The sequence below is a fragment of the Hirundo rustica genome, chromosome 2 (genome assembly GCF_015227805.2).
Source record: "Hirundo rustica isolate bHirRus1 chromosome 2, bHirRus1.pri.v3, whole genome shotgun sequence".
Taxonomy (NCBI): domain Eukaryota; kingdom Metazoa; phylum Chordata; class Aves; order Passeriformes; family Hirundinidae; genus Hirundo; species Hirundo rustica.
This window is the reverse complement of record NC_053451.1, coordinates 16,625,783-16,644,226: the sequence shown is the minus strand read 5'-3', so window position 1 is coordinate 16,644,226 and position 18,444 is coordinate 16,625,783. Positions and strand designations below refer to the sequence as shown.

Sequence of the window (18,444 nt, the reverse complement as noted above, 5' to 3'; positions counted from 1 at the left end):
CCGTGCCGTGAACCCACCCGATGCTGCAGAGCCTCCTAGCACCCCCAGCACTGTGCCTGGCATTGCTCAGGAGAGTGATGCCACAGCATTCCCTGTCCCACAGCATTCCCTGTCCCACAGCATTCCCTGCCCTGTAGCATTCCCTGCCCCACTTGGGCACTGCAGCTGTGTCCCGGGCACTGGGTGGGATTTATCCATGGGGAAACCACAGAGCAGTAAATGGGATATCGATCGGGTGCCATTGTGGGGATTAGCGCAGAGCAGAAGAGCAGATGGATTGATTTCTGATGGGATTTAGTGCTGTCAGTGTGCCTTGGATTAGCAGCTCCGGAGCAATAACGCCCCAATTCGTTCACAGATCCAGCAGGTCTTTCAGTGGCCATGTCCCCCAAGCTCAGCTGAGTCTCAGACGTCTCTGTTCTACGGGAAGGACCTCAGCCCCGTGTGCCACCTGCATTGGCCACTCTGTCCCCTCTTTCCCTGGATGCTCCAGAAGTCAGCACAGTCTTGTGCCTCCCTAGAGCCAGCATCTGGCCCTGGGTCCATACCGGTGCCACAGTTTAATGGAGCATTGCTGATCTTACATGACTCACAGCAGTCCTAGCACAGCTGGGAACAGCCAGCCATGCTGCCCTCCTGCCCTGCTCTCCTCCCATCCCTGCCTCCCAGTAAATCCAGTATGCCCACAGACGCTGCTCTGAGGGCAGGCTGCTGCAGTTGCTAGAGATGGGGAGAAATGGGATTTCAGGGTTACACAGACTCCTCTTGGTGCCTTAAGCCCCCCAAAATCTTCAACTCTGGGAGCTTGGTAGCATTTGCTGCCAGCACCTCCCAGGGAAAAGCTGGAATCGGGTTTATCTCTGTGTCTTTGGTGTGGAATATTCCATTACCATGGAATTAAGGTTAATATTTACTCACCTGCATGAACTTTATTCCCACTGATGCCATCAGACACCCTCCAGATGGGATGCGGGGTGGCTGCTCCTCAAGTCCCCAGGAAGAGACAGGAGGCACAGCACTGGTTGAGCCGCTCCAGGCCGGGAACAAGGGAAAACTGCAGGATGGATGGAAGTGTGGGAAGCCCAGCTGGGAAGCCCACACTGCTGCCTCTCCTCAGCACCTACAGTTATTCCCCAGCAGGTCCAGGGTCGAGTTCTGAGGCTGTGTGTGTCCATCTGACTGCTGTGATGTTCTCATCCAAGGGATGCCATTCCTGGGGCACACAGAAGAGCCAGGAAGCAGCTCAAAATTACCCAGGGACTGACTGGGAGATGAGCAACAATGCATGGGTGCAACAGTGGCACTGCAGCACAAGTCCCTGCACCCTTGCATCCCTTGCATCTGTGTCCCAGTCCTCTGTCCCCCAGGTGACCCTGCGTGCCTGCACTGCCTGCTCCTGCGTCCCTCCAGCCCCACGTCCCTGCACCCCTGTGTCCCATTCCCCGTGTCCCCGTACCAGTGTCTCACTCTCTGTCCCCAAGCCTTTGTGCCTATACCCCTGTGTCCCTGCACCTGCCCTCCAACCCCCCCCTTTGTGCCTATACCCCTGTGTCCCTGCACCCCCGTGTCCCACCCCCTGCCCCCAGGAACCTCTGGGCGAGCTCTGGGGACAGCCCCGTGCTGCGGACTTGTGCCCAGCAATGGCTTCGTGTTCCCTGGTGGCTGTGCCGGCTGCGAGCTGCTCTGTGGGTGGCTCTGGTGACAGGGTTGTGCCAGGTTCGGCACGGACCCTGCCAGCACCCGGCTCCTTGGGGTGTTCCCACGGCTAGCCCCGCGGGGAACCTGCTATTCCCACCGGGCATCTGCTTTATTCATGGATCCCTGGACCCGCATCCGTGCCAGCAGGACCTGTCCAGGCTGGGGGGGCACTTGGCACCTGCAGCAGGGTGAACCCATGGCAGGGGATGCCACGCCTTGATCTTGGGGATCTGGCGGCTCTGGGAGTGTTCTAGTCAGAAAGACGGGCACTGTGAGACGCTGCCCTGGGGAGGATCGCGTCGGGTTGAGGTGTTCATGATGCTGTGCCACCCCCGGAGAGAGACACCCGTGTCCCCCCGAGGGGCAGGACCCCCCCGGAGGCCGGGGCTGCTGCGGTGGGGTGCCCGGGACCAGCCGCCCGGGAGCTCCCGGCGGCCCTGGCCACTAGATGGCTCCGCGACTCCGCCGGCCACCCTGACCCTCCCCCGGGACCCCCGGACCGGCATCCCGGGGGTCTGCGTGCAGGGAGCGAGATGAAGGCTGCAGCATGCAGAGGGTCCCCGAACCCTACCCTGCTTGGCCCCAGCCTGGAGGCAGCATTTCCTTGTCACGACCTGTCCGAACGAGGGTTGAGAGACGATGCGAGAAGGTCGAGTCCTGTACGAGCCACCGGCCAAACCCCAGAGCACCCCGTCCCTGAAGAGCACCCCGGGGACAGGGACACAGAGGCGCAGGAACGCGGCGGTGCCTGGCTAGGGAGTGGGACGCAGGACTGCAGGGACACAGGGACATGGAAAGGCAAGGATACGGAGGTGCAGGGACACCGGAGTGCTTGGGGACAGGGGAGTCCCGGGATGTGTAGGAAGAGCAGGCCATCCTTCCCCAGACCAGAACTTCCTCCTCTGCCCAGAGGAGGAGGAGGGTGGGGCTGCGGGCAGGGATGGAGATTGTCGCGCTGCCGGTGTCTGTCTCACCGAGCCGCATGTGGCCATCGTGTGACGGCTGAGCGCGTCGACCCTCCATGCAGATTCCCCGGGGCCATTGGGTAGGGGCAGCATCCCGAAATCCCGGTACTTATCTCGGGGGTGGGGGGGAAAGGGGAGGAGGTGTCACTCCTCACTGAAGGAAGGCAATGAGCGGTTATATAGGAGCGTGGGGGCGAACAGACTCTGTGACGGGTCCCCAAGATTGGGGTCCCTCCGTATCCAAGGGAGGGATGCTGGGTAGGACCCCTTCAGTACCCTATGGGATGGGGGACAGGGAAGACTTTCCATACTGAGCCCTACATCGCAGCTACCCCAGGGCAAGGGATGGGATGGGATGGGATGGGATGGGATGGGATGGGATGGGATGGGATGGGATGGGATGGGATGGGATGGGATGGGATGGGATGGGATTTCGGCCCCTCCATCAGGGAGGATGAGGGGAAGACCGCCCCAAACCAAACATGAGGCGCAGCTTTTAAGGGGGCAGGGAAGGTGAAACATGCCCCAGAAGGGAGAAGGGGCAAGGAGAAAACCCCTTCCCCGATCCCCACGAGGGGAGGATTTAACAAGGAGGGGGATCGTTGCCCTCCCAGACGCACCAGACCCGTGACGGCGCACCCGTCACCTGCCTCACAAGGAAAGCACTGCCAGCTCTGCGCTCCAGAGCGGAGCCACCCAAACTGGGGAGCGATGCCCTGATCCTCTCCCCACATGGGCGCCCCCGCCCCACCCCGGGTTCCCCCTTCACCACCCCACACTGGGACTCCCCATCCCTGACTCCCTCCCAATGCCGGGGAGTGACGTCCCGACCCAGTTCCCACATCGGGACCACCCTCTCAACCCCCGCCCCCCACCGGGGACCTCCACCCCCTGTCGGAGAGTGATGTCCGACCCCCTCGCCAGTCCGCACCCCCCCGCCCATCCACGCTCCTTAGAACCCCACGGAGCCGCTGCCCCCCACAGCAGGTGCGGGGCGTGTCGCGATCGGACGTATCGTGACGGGGCGTGTCGCGGCGGGGGCGTGCCCGCAGCCCGCGGGCGGTGCGGGGGTGCGCGGGACCGGGATGGTGCCGGGATGGTGCCGGGATGGTGCCGCGGCTCCTCATCGCGTTCCTTCGCTTTTTCAGCCGCGGGTTCCTGCGGGCGGGGGACGCCGCTCCCGGCCCCGAGGCGCTACAGGTAGGGACGAAGGGATCTCCACCCCGAGGGGTCCCCCGCGTCTCCCTCCCGCTCGGGACCCTTCTTTTCTCAACCCGGATTTTCCATCCCCAACCGCGTCCCCTCCCATTCGGGACCCCAATCCCAACTATCTCCTGTTCCACCTGGGTCCCCCCAACCCATCCCCCCTCCCGCCCGGGAACTCAGGCACGCCTCCGCTCCTACCCGTGACCCCGACCCACGTCCCCTGACACCTGGGACACCCGATTCACCTGCCCTGCTACTAGAGACCCCCACCCCAAGCGCCTCTTCTCCCCCCCGGGACCCTCAACCCTCCTCCCCTCCCAAACCACCACACGCGACCCCCCTCCTCTCCCACCCGGGACCCCTATTCCCACGGCCTCCCTTCCCACTCGGTCGCGGGGGCACTGGGGGTCCCCGTGTTGGTGCTGTGGGGCGGGGTTGGGAGCCGGGGCTCCCGACTCGCCGTGCACGGCCCGTAAGGGGTAGGGGGAGGTGGGACCGGGGGTTGCTGGTCTCCCCATCCCTTCCCGCACCGGGGACAGAGCGGGCTTTCCCGAGCACGTTTGCACCCGCTTGTCTCCCCCTTTTCGGTGGGGGGCCCTGAACCCCATGGGGACAGGTCGGCAGGGAAACTGAGGCACGAATGGGGCTCCCGAGGCGGGGTACGACGGTGCCGTTTTGTGTCCCCTCCACCCGACGCCTGGGGACACCCTGGGATTCACGTAGGAAGGAGGCGACGGGCTGGGCTGGGGGGGGGGTGCGGATCCCGGCGGGATCACGGGAGGAAATGGGCTGGACTGGGGGGGTGGGGGGGGCGGCCCGGTCCCGGGAGGACCCCCACGCCCTCCCGCAGCCGCGTCAGGAGCCGTGCTGCGCCATGGGGACTCTCCAGGACAATGTGAGCGACCCTGGGGAAAGGGGTACCCAGGGGGTCCCGGGGGGATCTGTGGCCTCGGGCTGGAGGTCCGTTCTGTCCTGGGGCGTTTGGGGGTGCGATGTGTTTGGGAATGTCTGGGGGTTCCGTTTGTCTGGGGGAGGCGGGGGCGGTGCTGGAATCCCCGCTTTCCTGTATCCCCTTGCCCTGCCGGCAGCGGGAGCCTCAAGAGCTCGGCTGCGTATTCCATCCTGCGGCCAGACCCCGGGGTGCGTGTGCTGGGAAGGTGGGAGCCCCTTCTGCACCCCCAGCAGGACCCACCTCGGAGCCCCCCACCCTCCCAGCACCAGCTGCTCCACCCAGCACCGCCACATTTTGGGGAGATGGAGGCTGCATCCCAGTATGTCGGTGGGAAAACACTTGGTCCTTCCCGCTCCTGCGCGTTCGAGCGCACCCAAATTTGGGGAGGGGGTGACTTGAGGGGGGTTCTTCCCCTCTTGCGACTGTCTGTTCGCCTGGATGGATCCCCGACCTGTGTGCCGACGGCTTTGGGTGTGAGAACCGTGGCCTCGGTCCCCCTGGGCGTACAGCTGCTTGCGGGGTTTGGGGGGCTTCAAGGCAGGAGCGAGAACCCGGAGGTTCAAGCTGGGAAACGAAGGGAAGGAAATGCTCTCGGGAAATTGCCCAAAGCTGCTGACGGAGAGAAAGAAGCCGAGCAGGGCCGGTGCCCCGGGCGGGGGGGAAATGAACCCCCCCTCCCCCTCCGGATGGGAAGGTGGTGGCTGGAGGACATCTGAACTGTCACTCAGCACGGGGGTGGGATGTGACGCTCCTCACCGCCCCGTGCAGTGAGCTGCGCGTCCCTGTGATCCCGCTCGGTCCCGGCCCCCCAGAACCCACCTGGGAGGGTGCTGACAGCTGGGCAGGCTGTGAACCCCGGACACAGCCCCCCAAGGGGTCTGGAGTTGGGGGGGGTGGGTAAGGGAGCCACAGCTCCCAGCCTGGGGGATGCAAACCCCACCCAGACGGGATGGTGGTGGCAGACTGGTTTTAACCCAGACCGCCAGCGCTGGGGTGGCAACGAGGAGGAAGAGGAGGAGTGGATCACGTGGTGGGGCAGAAACACAGGCCCATCCATCCCTGGCATGCGAGGCCACGGTGGGATGTGACCCAGGAAGTATGAGGAGTGAGTGGTGGGGATGGATCCTGCCCCTTCTCCAGCGCATCCCAGGTGGGTGAGGAACGGCTCGTCCCCCATGAAATACCACAAGAGCCCTGTCCCCATTGGTGTCCTGGGTAATGACTGCGTCTGGAGCTCCCATCACCGAGCCGGGGGGCGCATAGGGGGTACACAGGGCTTGGGGCATTATTACCTCTGACACGCTGCAGCGGGGTGAAGCTGAGAATGTCTGTTCCTCCTCTTCCTCCCTGCCACCAGCTCCAATGCAATTACCTGCAGACTGGATGATGAATCAAACGCTAATTGATACATGTTCACAGCCTGGAGAAGCAGGAGGGGTTGGAGGCGGGGGGGAGGCGCTGCCCTCAGCAGGGGGAGGAGGATGTGGGGGACCACGCTCAGGCGCCTTTACCGGCCCGCCAGGGGTTAGGGGGCTTCGGCCAGCATCGCAGGGCTCCTCCTGCCTCAGTTTCCCCCTGTGTGGGACCAGCCACGTTCAGTGGGCTGAGGGCCCGTTGAGGGCAGCGAGGGGACATGCGTGTGCGGGCGTTCGTCCTTGTGTTTCCTCTGGCAGACACAAACACATCAGCAGGGCAATAAAGGGGAGGAAAGGGCTGTGGCGGCTTCTTTCCATTACATGCAGCAGGGCTGGCTTCCTCCCACACTCGGCAGGGCCGGGGGTGGGTAGGGCTAGATCCCCAAACTGGGGTGGGTGGGTGCACCCCGGTGTTTCCCAGACAGGTGGTCCCCACAGGCCAGAGGTGTGGGGGGTCTCAAGGAGCGACTGCTTGCAGGCGTGGAATCGGCCTGTGCTGGCACTGCTGTGTCCTCGTGCCGATTTTTGAGGGGCGGTGGGGTTTGGGATATGGGTTCCAGTGCTCTCATGCCTCATGAGATCATTCAGGAAGGGAGATCTGAGAGTGCCCTGCTGCACCCCAGGCAGGGGAGTTGGGATGGGGGTGTTCCTGCTGCACCTCAAGCAGGAGGAGCTGGAGGGGATTAGTCCTGCTGCACAACAGGATGCTCCCGTTGCAGGGTGACCTGGTGGCATCTTCCCCCTCAATGGGATAAGCCCCGTGGGTGACCTTGGCTTTTTGGAGTCGAGGTGTGACATTTGGCAGGGGGATGATGGGCTGGGATCTCCTGAAAGCCTGGATCCGGAGGGTGGCCCTCTGGCAGCTGAGTCCATGGATTTGGGAACTGGCCTGGGACCTTTGCAGCTGAATCCCATTGCATACCCACCCTGGCCACTCCATGGATGTGAGGGAAAGGGTGGTGGGCACCGGCCTGAGGGAGCCAGCGGGTGGAAAATGCCACGGAGCAGAGCTAGCTCCCGAGTCTCTTAGTGCAGGAAAGATCACTGCTCCAGATGCAGGGTGTCTGGCACCTTTGGATGCCCTGGCCACAGCTTTGGAACGCCCCCATAGACAAGGAGGGGCTGGAGGCCAGACCCCTGGCTGCGTGCTGATGCATTAAACACCGCCGCTGTGATCCTTTCTGCCACGTACTGGGCTTTGGGCTTCTCCTGGCTGCGCATCGATTTCCCCATCTGAGCAGCGAGACCCCTCCCAATTCCCAGACGCCTTCGTGGCAGTTGAGAGCTGCATCCCACCACCGACCCCTCTCATGCACGGAAAGTAAGAGCAGTCCCTGTAGAGACAGAAAGGAGCCCCCTCGGGGGGTGCAGCTCTGCCAGCCTCCAGCCCCCCACACCCTGCTCTGGAGCACTGCCCAAATCGAATTCCTCCCCAGCTGCAGATGGCCAGGAATTCAATTTTCCCAGATCCCATCAGAGGCTGATAAATGAGGTCCCTAATCACCGTGCAGATCCCATTAGCGCCAGCCATAGCGGGAGGGGATGCACGGATGGATGTGGGAATGCTGCATCCCCCTTCCCATCCCACTGATTCCTATCCCCCCAAGGGACCTAGATGCCCACTGAGCCCCTCTCTGGCTGCATCCCCGGAGCTTTGCCACGGTGGTCCCCAGTAGAGCCAGGCATGGAGACCCCTGCGTGGCTAATCCACCAGAAAACATCTAGGAAACTCCTGGAAGCCCAGATTGGTGGCCAGCATGGATGGGAAGGGGACTGTGTGGTGTGCCAGGGAAATCTTTCCAGCAATGCCACGTCCCAGGGATGCGCATCATGCCAGCACTGCCACTGCCAGCACCCAAAGCTTGGTGCCAGCTGGGCGCCAGGATGTCTCTGTCCTTTGGGGTGAAGGCACCTGCATACCAGGGATTTCCCCAACCACGGAGCAGCTTCCCTGCAGCTGCTGTAGGGGAGTCCAGATGCCCCTCTCTGACATGGCTTAGGGACAAGGGACAGGGGGCTGAGTGGGGTCCCTTTCCCCCTCTCTGACATGGCTTAGGGACAAGTGACAGTGAGACCCCCAGCCCTCACCACCTTCTTCCTTAGAGCAGTGAGCTAATTAGTGACAAATTAGTGACAGATCATTAGGCTAGTGGCTGAACCGGCTGTTCCAAGAAGGCCACGATGTTCTGGGGACGGAAATCCTTGAGGAGTGTGGCTGCTGTCCCGATTTGTCCTGCCCAACAAAGGGACATCAACAGGAAGCAACCTTGATTCTGGCTCAGTTCTCCTGGCCCCAAGAGGCCAGGCCAGGATGTGGGGGGACAGACTAGGAGCACCTCAAGGGCTTGTGAGCTGCCAGAGGTTAGGAAATTTGCTTAGTTCAGCAGATCATCCCACTCAGAACGTGCATCTGCCTGGTTCCAGGCTGTAACAACTCCGTGTGCAAATGGTCTGTGCAGTGTGAGCATGCCAGGCTCCAGCGAGGCTGATGTATGGGCGAGGAGGAGGAGGAAGATGGGGTGAGGAATGCACTGAGCTCTGGGGAGACACTGGGCTCAGCGTGGCTCATTCCACCTGGACCAAATCCTCGTGCCATCCTAAGCAGGTCTTGCACGGCCATGACCCTTTGCAGGTAGGGAAGCTGAGGTAGGAGACCTCCACAGAAAGGGAAACTGAGGCAGGCGCAGGCGTGCAGGGCTACTTGTGCTTTTTTGGGGATGGCTGATTCCACAGATTTGCGTCCTTCAGCCCTTGGAAGCCTCAGCCTGGATCACTGAGTGCCAGGGTGGCTCCATGACAGGGTCCTGCACCTCAGCCCTCGCTTCCCATCCATGTGTTGCACCAGGACCCCAGGCAAATGACCGTGAGGAGACAAGAGATATCCCAGAAGTGTTTCCTTCCTGTTTGCCCTCATTATCCCCCTGGAAAAGATGAGGTAATTAAGGAGCTACCGTGTTACAGGTTGTTGCTGCCTGATTAGATTAAAGCAATGTAATTTGGGACTAAGAGTGGTGCTGGGAGGAAATGGATGGATGGCTTCCCAGCTGGAGTTGGGCAGAGCTGCCAGCTCTACCTTCCATCCATCCCTCTATCCTCTGTTACCCTGGACCTTGCTGGAGGGTTATCAGGGGTGCTGCTTGGGGAGACTAGGGATACATCCTCTGTCTTCTCACCCCTACAGAGAGGATTTCCTGGGGAATTGTGGCTGTGGGGCAGAGGGAAGGAGCCTGGAGCAGCGTGGGGGGTGACAGGGACAGGGTGACAGGGTGTCAGCAGTGTCACTCAGCCCGTGGCAGAGCTGAAGGGTATCAGGGATGCTCCTGGGGGTGTGGGAACAGGGGTGCTGCCTCTACTTCCCCAGCTCTGTGGGGAGGATTCCCTGGGAAATTGTGCCTTCGGGCCTGGGTGAAGGACCAGCTGGGGGACAGGGACAGGGTTTTAGCAGTGTCACTGCCCACAGTGCAGCTGATGACAGCAAAGCTGTAACCTGCTGCCTTCCGTGGTCGCTTCCCTGCTCCTTTGCTCAGTTATCCCACTCATACCCCAGTGTCAGAAGCTGGTGCTCTCCTGCCTGGTCCTGCCTGGTCCTGCCTGGTCCTGCCTGGTCCTGCCTGGCTTGTTGTCAGCCTGGTGTTGCCAACACACAGCCAGAGCCTGGCTATATTTAACCCCCGTGGCCAGAGCACGAGGCTGAGCAGCCAGGGGAAAGCAGCCCCCCAGGACTGGAGTGGGGCTGGGGCAGCTCAGCATTGCTGGAGGTGGGAGAGGAGGATGAATCACAGCTCAGGGATATTTTGGGATATTTTTAATGCCACCAGATTGCTCAGCAAATGCTTGGGCAGGGCGTTTGCCGGCAGCTGTGGCTCGGCCTGGGGGGCCCAGGGGGGTCAGCTGCTCCCCGTGGTGCTGTCACCCTGCAGCCAGGCGTCGGGGAGGTGACAAAGGCGGGGACATCTGTCCCCATGCCCTTGGAAACAACTCCGGGCGTGACGGCTGGGGGAAGAAGGGGGTCCTGAAGCAGCATCTCCCTCCTTGAAGGGGAAGCAGGAGGGGAGAAAGTTTCCCGCTCACTCTCCCTGGAAAGTGGAAAGGGCTGGGAAAAGGCAGAGCTGGGGCATGGGAGAGAGGGTGAGTGTCTCTGCCTGCAGGGTTGCAGTGGGTAGGGGACCCTTGGACTTGGACAGGGACAGGTACCCAGGCACCTGTGTGGGTGGGACACAGGGAGCCAGGATGGGCTGTGGTGTGGGGAGTGAAGGCTGCCCCCCAGGAATCCAAATGGGATTTTGCCTTTCACCTGTCAAATGTAACAAGATCCAGAGGCTGGTGGCTAAAAATGCATCCTGTGTGAAGAGACCACGGTGGGAGGGAGCCCCAAGCCCCCAGCCCTGGCTCTCAGCCTTGCAGTGAGTTGACCACATGGTCACCCTCCTCATCCAGGGCTCTGCTTGGTAGGGAATTCCCTGGGGAGCAGCTTCTCTGTCCTTGAAGTCTGCAAAACCCCCGTGAGAGACATTGGGGCTGGTGAGACAGGCTGCCAGGGGGTCCTTTGCTCTGCCCCAGACCCCTCCTTGCTGTGTTCTGCACTCCCAAGCATCCCAATCCCTTTGCAGCCTGAGCCTGTTAAATCCATTGGGAAGCATCTGCATGGGATGTGGCTACTGGGATGTGCTGCCCACTCAGCATCTTGGATGCTCTAATTTGATTTGTGGCCAACAATTGGGGGTGAAGTTGTCCAGACAGAGCGATGTCCAGCTCCATCCCAAAGGCGATTGCTCAGGCAGGGGCTAATAGACTAATCCACTGCCAAAATTAATTGGGCTCATTTTCCCTGTGTTCACAGATGGATAAAGTCCCAGTGGAGGGCAGGAGCCGAGTGAGCTGTGAGGGCTCACTGTGCCACAGATGGCTCAAGCTCACCTCTGGCAGATCATTTACTTGGAATTTTTACAGCAAAGCTGGGCTGGAAGCTCGGCAGGGAGATGATTCATTTCCTCGAGGTTCCTTGGGGAGGGTTGGGGCAGGAGCCTGCCACAGAAGCCCGGGCTGCTGCCAGCATCCCCCTTTGGAATCAGCACCCATGGGTGCTCTGGCAGCGACGGCAGGATCCATCCGGGGCCTTCCCAGCCTTGCAGCGCAGGGTGGGGGTCCTGCAGCCCTGCTCAGCGCTCCTCTGGGAGCAGGATGTTCCAGGCACCCAGTACTGCTGCCTGGCTCTCTGTGCCTGTTTTTCCGTGGCGGTAAGCCCTGGTTCTGAGCTCTGCCTCATGCAAAGCCCGCTGGCCGAGCGCTCGGGTATGTCCCTGCTCAGAGAGAGACCCCAGGTCCCAGGTACCCTCAACAGGGCTGAACATCACGGCACTGGATCCAGCCTCTGCTGGGGGCTCCTCCTCGCCCTTGGGGGCCTCCATTTGTCACCCAGGAGCAAGGCCAGGAGAAGGGGTGCAAGCTCAGAGACCTGAGACCCGGTGAGGTCAGTGTCCAGCTCCTCCAGGTCCCCACCCTCCACGTGGCAGGTGTGAAATGAACCTTTCTGTAGAGGAAGCTGGCCAAGGTGGGATTTCTCTATTTGATAAACATCTAGAGAAGCTGGGGGTGCCATGTGGGGCAAACCAAGCTTCCACAGCTGCTGGGGGGTGGGGGGGGGCAGGTGGCAAGGGACAGACGTGGCTGATCCTCTTGAAAAAAGTTGTATTTTCACTGCTGGTGAATTCCCTCTGCTGAAAAAAGTTGCTTTTGAATCCCAGCAGGATCTGTGGAAGCCTAGGACGGGGGCTGGGGAGCCTGTGCTGGGGGGTCCCCACCACCACATGCGTGGGGACAGGATGCTGCTGCAGCTATCCAAAGGGAAAAAGAGGGGAAGAAATGGCAGGGGAGAAAAAGGGCCATTTCCCACGAGGGAGAGAGCAGGAGCTCTGGAGGCTGACCTGTGGCAGGATTTGGCTTTGCTAGAGTGTCTGGGGGTGGGGGGTTAGTGGGGATCCATGTTGGGGCAGAGACAAATCCTTACTCTAAGGAAATGAATGGTGTCATTAATCTTCCACCAGCTCCGGTGGGAGTATTGAGGCAGATACAGCTCTGGTGTTGCTCTGCACCATGGGATGCTGGCCAAGGAGCGCTGGCAAAATTCCTGCCAGCACTGAGGTCCCGTGGCTCACCCTGTCGGCTCAGGAGTCTGGCAGGGTGAGAGCAGTACCCTTGTCCTCTTAGGCCAGAGAAAAGGTGACAGCAGTCCCTGGGTGGATGCCCCACAGGGCCACGTGTGTGCACCATGGGGACGGGACAGGGTGCCACTCACCTGCTCTGCAGGAGCAGCATCCTCGGCTCCTGAAGCTGTCAGTGATGCCGTGCTGTGTGCCCTGCCCACACCCTGTCCTTGGATTTGTCCCCAAAGCCCTCTCTCCATGCCCATTTCCAGACAGCATTTCCCTCCAGAGCCGCTGGGTGTGCAGCACCCGGGAAGAGGGTGTTGGACTCCGCCCCAGCAGCAAGGAACTGCAACCTCTTGTGCTTCCTCCTGTTTTAGTGAAGTTAATTAACCCCCTGTGCTCCCCTGGGAAGTGTTACCATAGCTCTGCCCCGCATGGAAGCTGGGATGCAGAGCAGGTGCTGGCTCTCCCTGGGAAAGCTTTGGTCCCCTGCCCCAGTGTGTGCAGGAACAGGGCTGTGGGTCTGGCTCGGCGCGTCCCAGTGACATTCCTGGTGACAGCCGTGGGGTGGCCGATGGTTTCATCTCTCCGCTGGTGCTGGGGGTGCATGTGCCAACGCAGCCTCATCCAAACATCCCGACGCCTGTGGAGTAGTGATGGGTCTGGAGGAGCCCCCACCCAAACTGGAGTAGTGCCTAGGTGGTGTGGATCGCTGGGACACAGGGAACTCCACAGGAAAGGGAAAGGCGGTTTATGGCAATAACTGGGATGTGGCTATGGTGGTGGCTCTGGCTGTGTTGGCTGTGGGCCCAGGCTGTGTCCTAGCAGAGCCCCCAGAGCAGGTCTGCAGCATCCTCAGGGCTGAGGGACATGGGGTGACAGGGGGCAAGGGTATTGGGGTAAACCTCTGCTCTGGGGTGGAGGATGTGGACTGGGAGTGGGATGAATGGGACAAATGGAATTAGTGGGATGAGCGAGTGGGATGTGCAGGATGAGTGGGACAAGTGGAAGGAGTGGGATGAGCCGTTGAATGGGACGAGCCATTGAGTGGGCTGAGTGGGCTGAGCTGGATGAATGGAACGAGGAGGGTGAGTGGGATAAGTGGGATGGGCAGGATGAGTGGGAAAACAGTTGAGTGGGATGAGCCATCAAATGAGATGAGCTGGATGAACTGGATTAATGTGGTGAGTAGGTTGAGTGAAATGAGCGGGATGAGTGGGAGAAGCGGCTTAGCAGGATGAGTGGGATAAGTGGAATGAGTGTGATGTCCTTCGCAGCCCACCCTCACTCTCCCTACCTTCTTGTTAGGCTACAAAGCCTCCTGCCAACCTCTGCTGCTGTCTCCTTGTCTTGGGAATATCTTCTTTTAGCTTCTGTAGCTTTCCCCTCACTGTTTTCAGGGATGGACCTGTATTGCCAGCCCTAATAAAGCCAACACGCACGTTCAGCTGCCACCTGCCCATCCCCACGCTAAGAATGCCACCAGCATTCGATGGCCCAAGCAGCCCCAAGGGACCCGCTGAGGCTCTGCCCTGTCTTCGCCTGGACGGAGGGGTGGCAGGAGAGCCACCTGCTGAGGCCTGGCTGTATTCTACAGTGCATGTGTCTCCAGTGTGTGTAAGGGACTGGAGATGCGGCCCTGTTGGAATAACATCCAGTGCCAATGTCTTCAGCTGGAAGCACCCTCACCGCCAGCCACGCTCCCAGTGCCACTTGGATCTGGCCCCGTGGCCGAGCATGCTCCCAGGGTGGGTGGGTGGCATGGCCCAGTGAGGGGCTGCTGTCCTGGATGGGGTCATGGGGTGCATGACAGTCCCCAGGTCTGGTTATCAGGAATGGAGCTTGAAGCCACCTGGCAAAGCTGGGACCAGAGGAAGAGCAAATCCCATTATCCAGTGTCAGATTTGGAGCATCTATTTCCATCATGACATCATCATCCTTATTCCAGTCTCCCAGACAAGGGCCAGAGGCAGGAGCAGAGCTGGGAGGATCGCACCACAGACCCTGCTGTGCCCCCCAGCTTTTCCATGTGTCCGTCCCGACACCTGTCCCTCCATGGGGTTGTAATCCCCAGACGAGCTTTAATCCATCTCCTTGCCCCATTTCTCTTCCCGCTGGTGCTTTATGGTGTGGCTGGCACTGAGGGCAGTGTGGCTCAGTACCCAAGTGTCCTCTCCCTTTTTGGGGATCTCCCACCTCCCCACACGATGGACACTGACCAGCACAGGAGGGTTTGGTTCCAAAAAAGACACCAGGCCTTCCCCGTGGCATCAACCCCCAGTAACTCCCTGCTCTGCTCGTGTCTCTCTGCAGGATGCTCTGCTGAGCCTGGGCGCCGCGCTTGATGCTACCACCCTGCGTGATGCCCTCCGCCATGCCCTTGTCACCCTGCTGCCTGCTGTGGTAGGTGGGGAGTGCCTCTGCATCCCCTGGGAGGCTGGAAGGAATGGGGAGCAGAGCATCCTCCTTGGGCGGGTGGCGTTCGTGGGGTTGCTGAGACCAGCCCTTGACTGGGGGGAGCCCTGGAGGGAGTAGAGGGTGCATACTCCACTGGTTGATGCTGGGGTTCAGCTTGGGGTGGGGTCTCTCTATCCCCAGCCCGCCGCCGAGTTCTCCCCCTGTACGGGCTGCCTGTCACGCCCAGGGTGCTGGTGGTGGCCGTGGTGCTCATGGTGGCCCCGGGACCCTGGCGGCGCTGGTGGCCTCGATCCCGGCGACACTGATGCTGGCGGTGGCTGGGCGTTGTGCCAGTGCCGTTCCACGGGGCCCCCCAGCCACGGCTGGGTGCGGATGGTGCACGGGTGCACACCTGTGCACGGCTGCGTGTGCGCAGGGGCGCGTTCGTGAGCGTGCGCGCCTGCAGCTGCGGGTGCACGCGTGTTCACGCACGCGTGCGGCCGCGCGCACACGGGTGCGCTTCCCTTCTCCCGCAGGAGCACGTCTATATCTACCTGCTGGATGGGGACACACGGCTGCTCTGTGATGACCCCCCCCCATGAGCTGCCACCCAACGGGAAGCTCAGGTGAGCTCGGCCGCCTCCCCAGCCCTGGGCACACGTGTGGCCCAGCCGGTGCGCGGGAACAGGCACGTGCGCAGAAGGCAGGAGGGTTCCCATCCGTGTCCCCGTCTCCATCCTCGTTCCACCTCCATCCTCGTGCCCATCCCCTTTCCCTTCCCATCCTCTTCTTCATTCTGGAAGCGCACACACGGGCGCGGGGGCTATGCGTACGTACAGGGACGCACACGTTGGCACAGCGGCTTTGTGTGTGTGCGGGAAGACATGTGTTTGTGTCCAGGGGCTGTGCATGTGTGCGGGGACACACGTATGCACATGTGTTGCACAGTCCTTGAGCCTGTCCCTTTCCTGTAGGTGTCTCTGCCTAGGGGGTTGTCCCTTCCTGGGGGTTTACCTTCCCAGGTGCCCTTCCCAGGGGGTACTCAAAGTATCCCTGTCCCCGCAGGGATGCTGTGCAGAAGCAGAAGCGGCTGGAATGTGGGGGGCTGCTCCCTGCCGAGCTCCCTGGCCGGCACCTGGGACCTCTGGCAGCGCCCCTGGCCCCTGGCACACAAGGTGGGAGCTATGGGAAGGGTTGTCTTGGTGGGCATATATGGGGATATGGGCATAGGGCTGGGTGGTAGGTAGGTAGATAGAGGGGCAGGGAGGGGAATGGAGATGTGAGGGGATGGATGGATGGATGGATGGATGGATGGATAGATGGATGGATGGATGGATGGATGGTCGGTCCATGGGTGGTCAGAGGCAGTGGCTGAGACAACAGTGTGTGGGTAAGTGATGGAGGCACAGACAGGTGGGTAGAAACACGATGAAGGCACGAGGGACAGGTGGGCACTGGGACTGAGGGGTGTCCTCAGGGACAAGTAAGCATGGAGGTAGGCAGATGGATAGCGGATGGATTGGAAGATGGATAGATGGCTGGCTGGCCGGGTCATGACAGGTCAGGACGTAACGGGGCCACGCACCCCAAGGGCTGAGTTCCACAGCTCCAGGCTGCCCCTGGGGCCCACCTGGGACCTACGCTCTCTTGCTTGCAGTGCTCATCATCCCACTGGTGGACAAGAACAGTGGGGCCGTGGTGTGCGTCATCCTGGTGAGTGCAGGAACATGGGCAGGGCTCTGGGGACGGGGCCTGGCCATGAGAGTTCTGACATCACTCCTGCTCCAGGTACACTGTGGCCAGCTGAGTGACTCAGACGAGCAGAACCTGCACGCGTTAGAGAGACATGTGAGTGACTCCTTCCGAACCGTGGGACCTGCCACCTGGGGACCTACCACCCTTTCCCCCCAGCCCTGCTGTTCCTTGTCCCTTCTGCTCAACCTTGCAGGCCCTGGTGGCATTCCGGCGCCTGCAAGCCCTGCAGAAGTTGCAGCCCTGGCCCCAGGTCAGCCTCTCCACCAGCTCCTCCCAGACCTCTCTGGCCAAGCCCGAGAAGGCACCTGACAGCAGCTATAATGACCTGGACTGCAAGATCCTACAGCTCTGTGGTGCGTGGGGCGACACGGGAAGGGCGGGGTGTGTGGGCAGGGTGCAGCCACGCTCAGCCCCTCACGGCAGTGTGACCCTCGTACAGGTGAACTGTATGACCTGGATGCCACCTCGCTGCAGCTCAAGGTCATCAACTACGTGAGTAGCGGCCCCCTGTCCCCATCTGCCCCCAGCCCCAGGACAAGCCAGGGAGCCCTGTTTCATTTCAAAACAAGAAAATTCCCCAAAGCCAAGAAAAGCCTCGAGTGTCAGCCGTGCAGTCATCAGTAGTGACCAGATGAGCAGCCTTGTAACAGCCAGCAATAGTCTGTCTCAGAGTTAACGGTGCCACCCTCACCCCAAAAGCTCCTTAAGAGAATGAGGAGGTTCCTCTCCTGCTCTCTACCATTCTGTACCTCAGTATGACCCTCAGTGGTGTCCAGAGCAAACAGCCTTCCCCTTGCCATCAGCAGTCTCCAGAGTGAGCCTGCCCAGTCACGGTGAGGAGGTTCTGGGGAGGGGCACCTCATTCTCTGTGGTAGGTGTGGGTGCCCTGGGCACAGGGAGGCAGAGGAGGGGCTGGATCTGCCTGGGCGGTGCCCGGGGAGGGCTGGCGTGCTGACCCTCCCCTTACTCCCCAGCTGAAACAGGAGACCCAGTCTCTGTGCTGCTGCCTTCTGCTCGTCTCTGAGGACAACCACCAGCTCTTCTGCCAGGTAGGTGCCACTGGGCCAGTCCCCCAGTCCTGATCCCCCCCAGAGGATTACATGACACCCCCGGACATTGTGATATCCTCATGGGCACCCCCTTCTTCCTGTCTCTTCCAGGTGGTGGGGGACCGTGTCTTGGATGAGGAAATCAGCTTTTCAGTGAGCAGGGGGAGGTGGCGAGGGGTTGGGAGGTCAGGGAGTGCACGATGTGTGTCATGTGCTAGCATGTCCCCTCTGCCCGCAGCTCACCTTTGGGCGCCTGGGGCAGGTGGTGGAGGATAAGAAGCCCATCACCTTGAAGGACATCAGTGAGGTGGGTACCAGCTGTGTCCCTCCCACACCTGCGGACATGGGTGTCACCCCAGTGTCCCATGGGGCTTCCAGGGATGCTGGTTCCAGCCCTATCTCACCTCTCCCTGCAGGAGGAGCACAAGCAGCTGAGCAGCATGTTGGGCTGTGAGGTCACCTCCATGCTCTGTGTCCCTGTCATTAGCCGGGCCACCTCCCAGGTGGTGGCACTGGCTTGCGCCTTCAACAAACTGAGCGGGGAGAGGTGAGCAGCATTTTGGCTGGGCCTCCCTGTGGGGCTGCACCCCCTTCACTTTTGGGGTGCTGGAGCATTGTTGCCGTGGAGAAGGGGGGGCACCGATGGGGACAGACAACTGAGGTGTGCCCCCGCCAGCTACACAGACACGGATGAGCACAAGATCCAGCACTGCTTCTGCTACACCTCCACAGTGCTCACAAGCACCCTGGCCTTCCAGAAGGAGCAGAAGCTCAAGTGCGAGTGCCAGGTGAGCACGGGCAGGGCCACGTCACGTGTGTGTGTGCGCCCCATCTTGCACTAGCCACTGATGGGATCCTCTC

The 18,444-nt window shown here is 61.2% G+C and overlaps 1 protein-coding gene across 1 annotated transcript in view; it reads left to right on the top strand.

Annotated features, from left to right (window-relative positions):
- The window catches only part of PDE2A (phosphodiesterase 2A), a 42,022-nt gene that overhangs the window by 15,387 nt on the left and 8,191 nt on the right, over positions 1-18,444 (top strand). Inside the window, 14 exon segments of the mRNA XM_040055005.2 lie at positions 3,812-3,863; positions 14,696-14,785; positions 15,316-15,369; positions 15,371-15,405; positions 15,845-15,954; positions 16,437-16,492; positions 16,568-16,627; positions 16,728-16,887; positions 16,974-17,026; positions 17,509-17,583; positions 17,695-17,736; positions 17,822-17,890; positions 18,000-18,130; positions 18,260-18,371. Of these exon segments, the coding sequence (XP_039910939.1) occupies positions 3,812-3,863; positions 14,696-14,785; positions 15,316-15,369; positions 15,371-15,405; positions 15,845-15,954; positions 16,437-16,492; positions 16,568-16,627; positions 16,728-16,887; positions 16,974-17,026; positions 17,509-17,583; positions 17,695-17,736; positions 17,822-17,890; positions 18,000-18,130; positions 18,260-18,371 (1,099 nt within the window).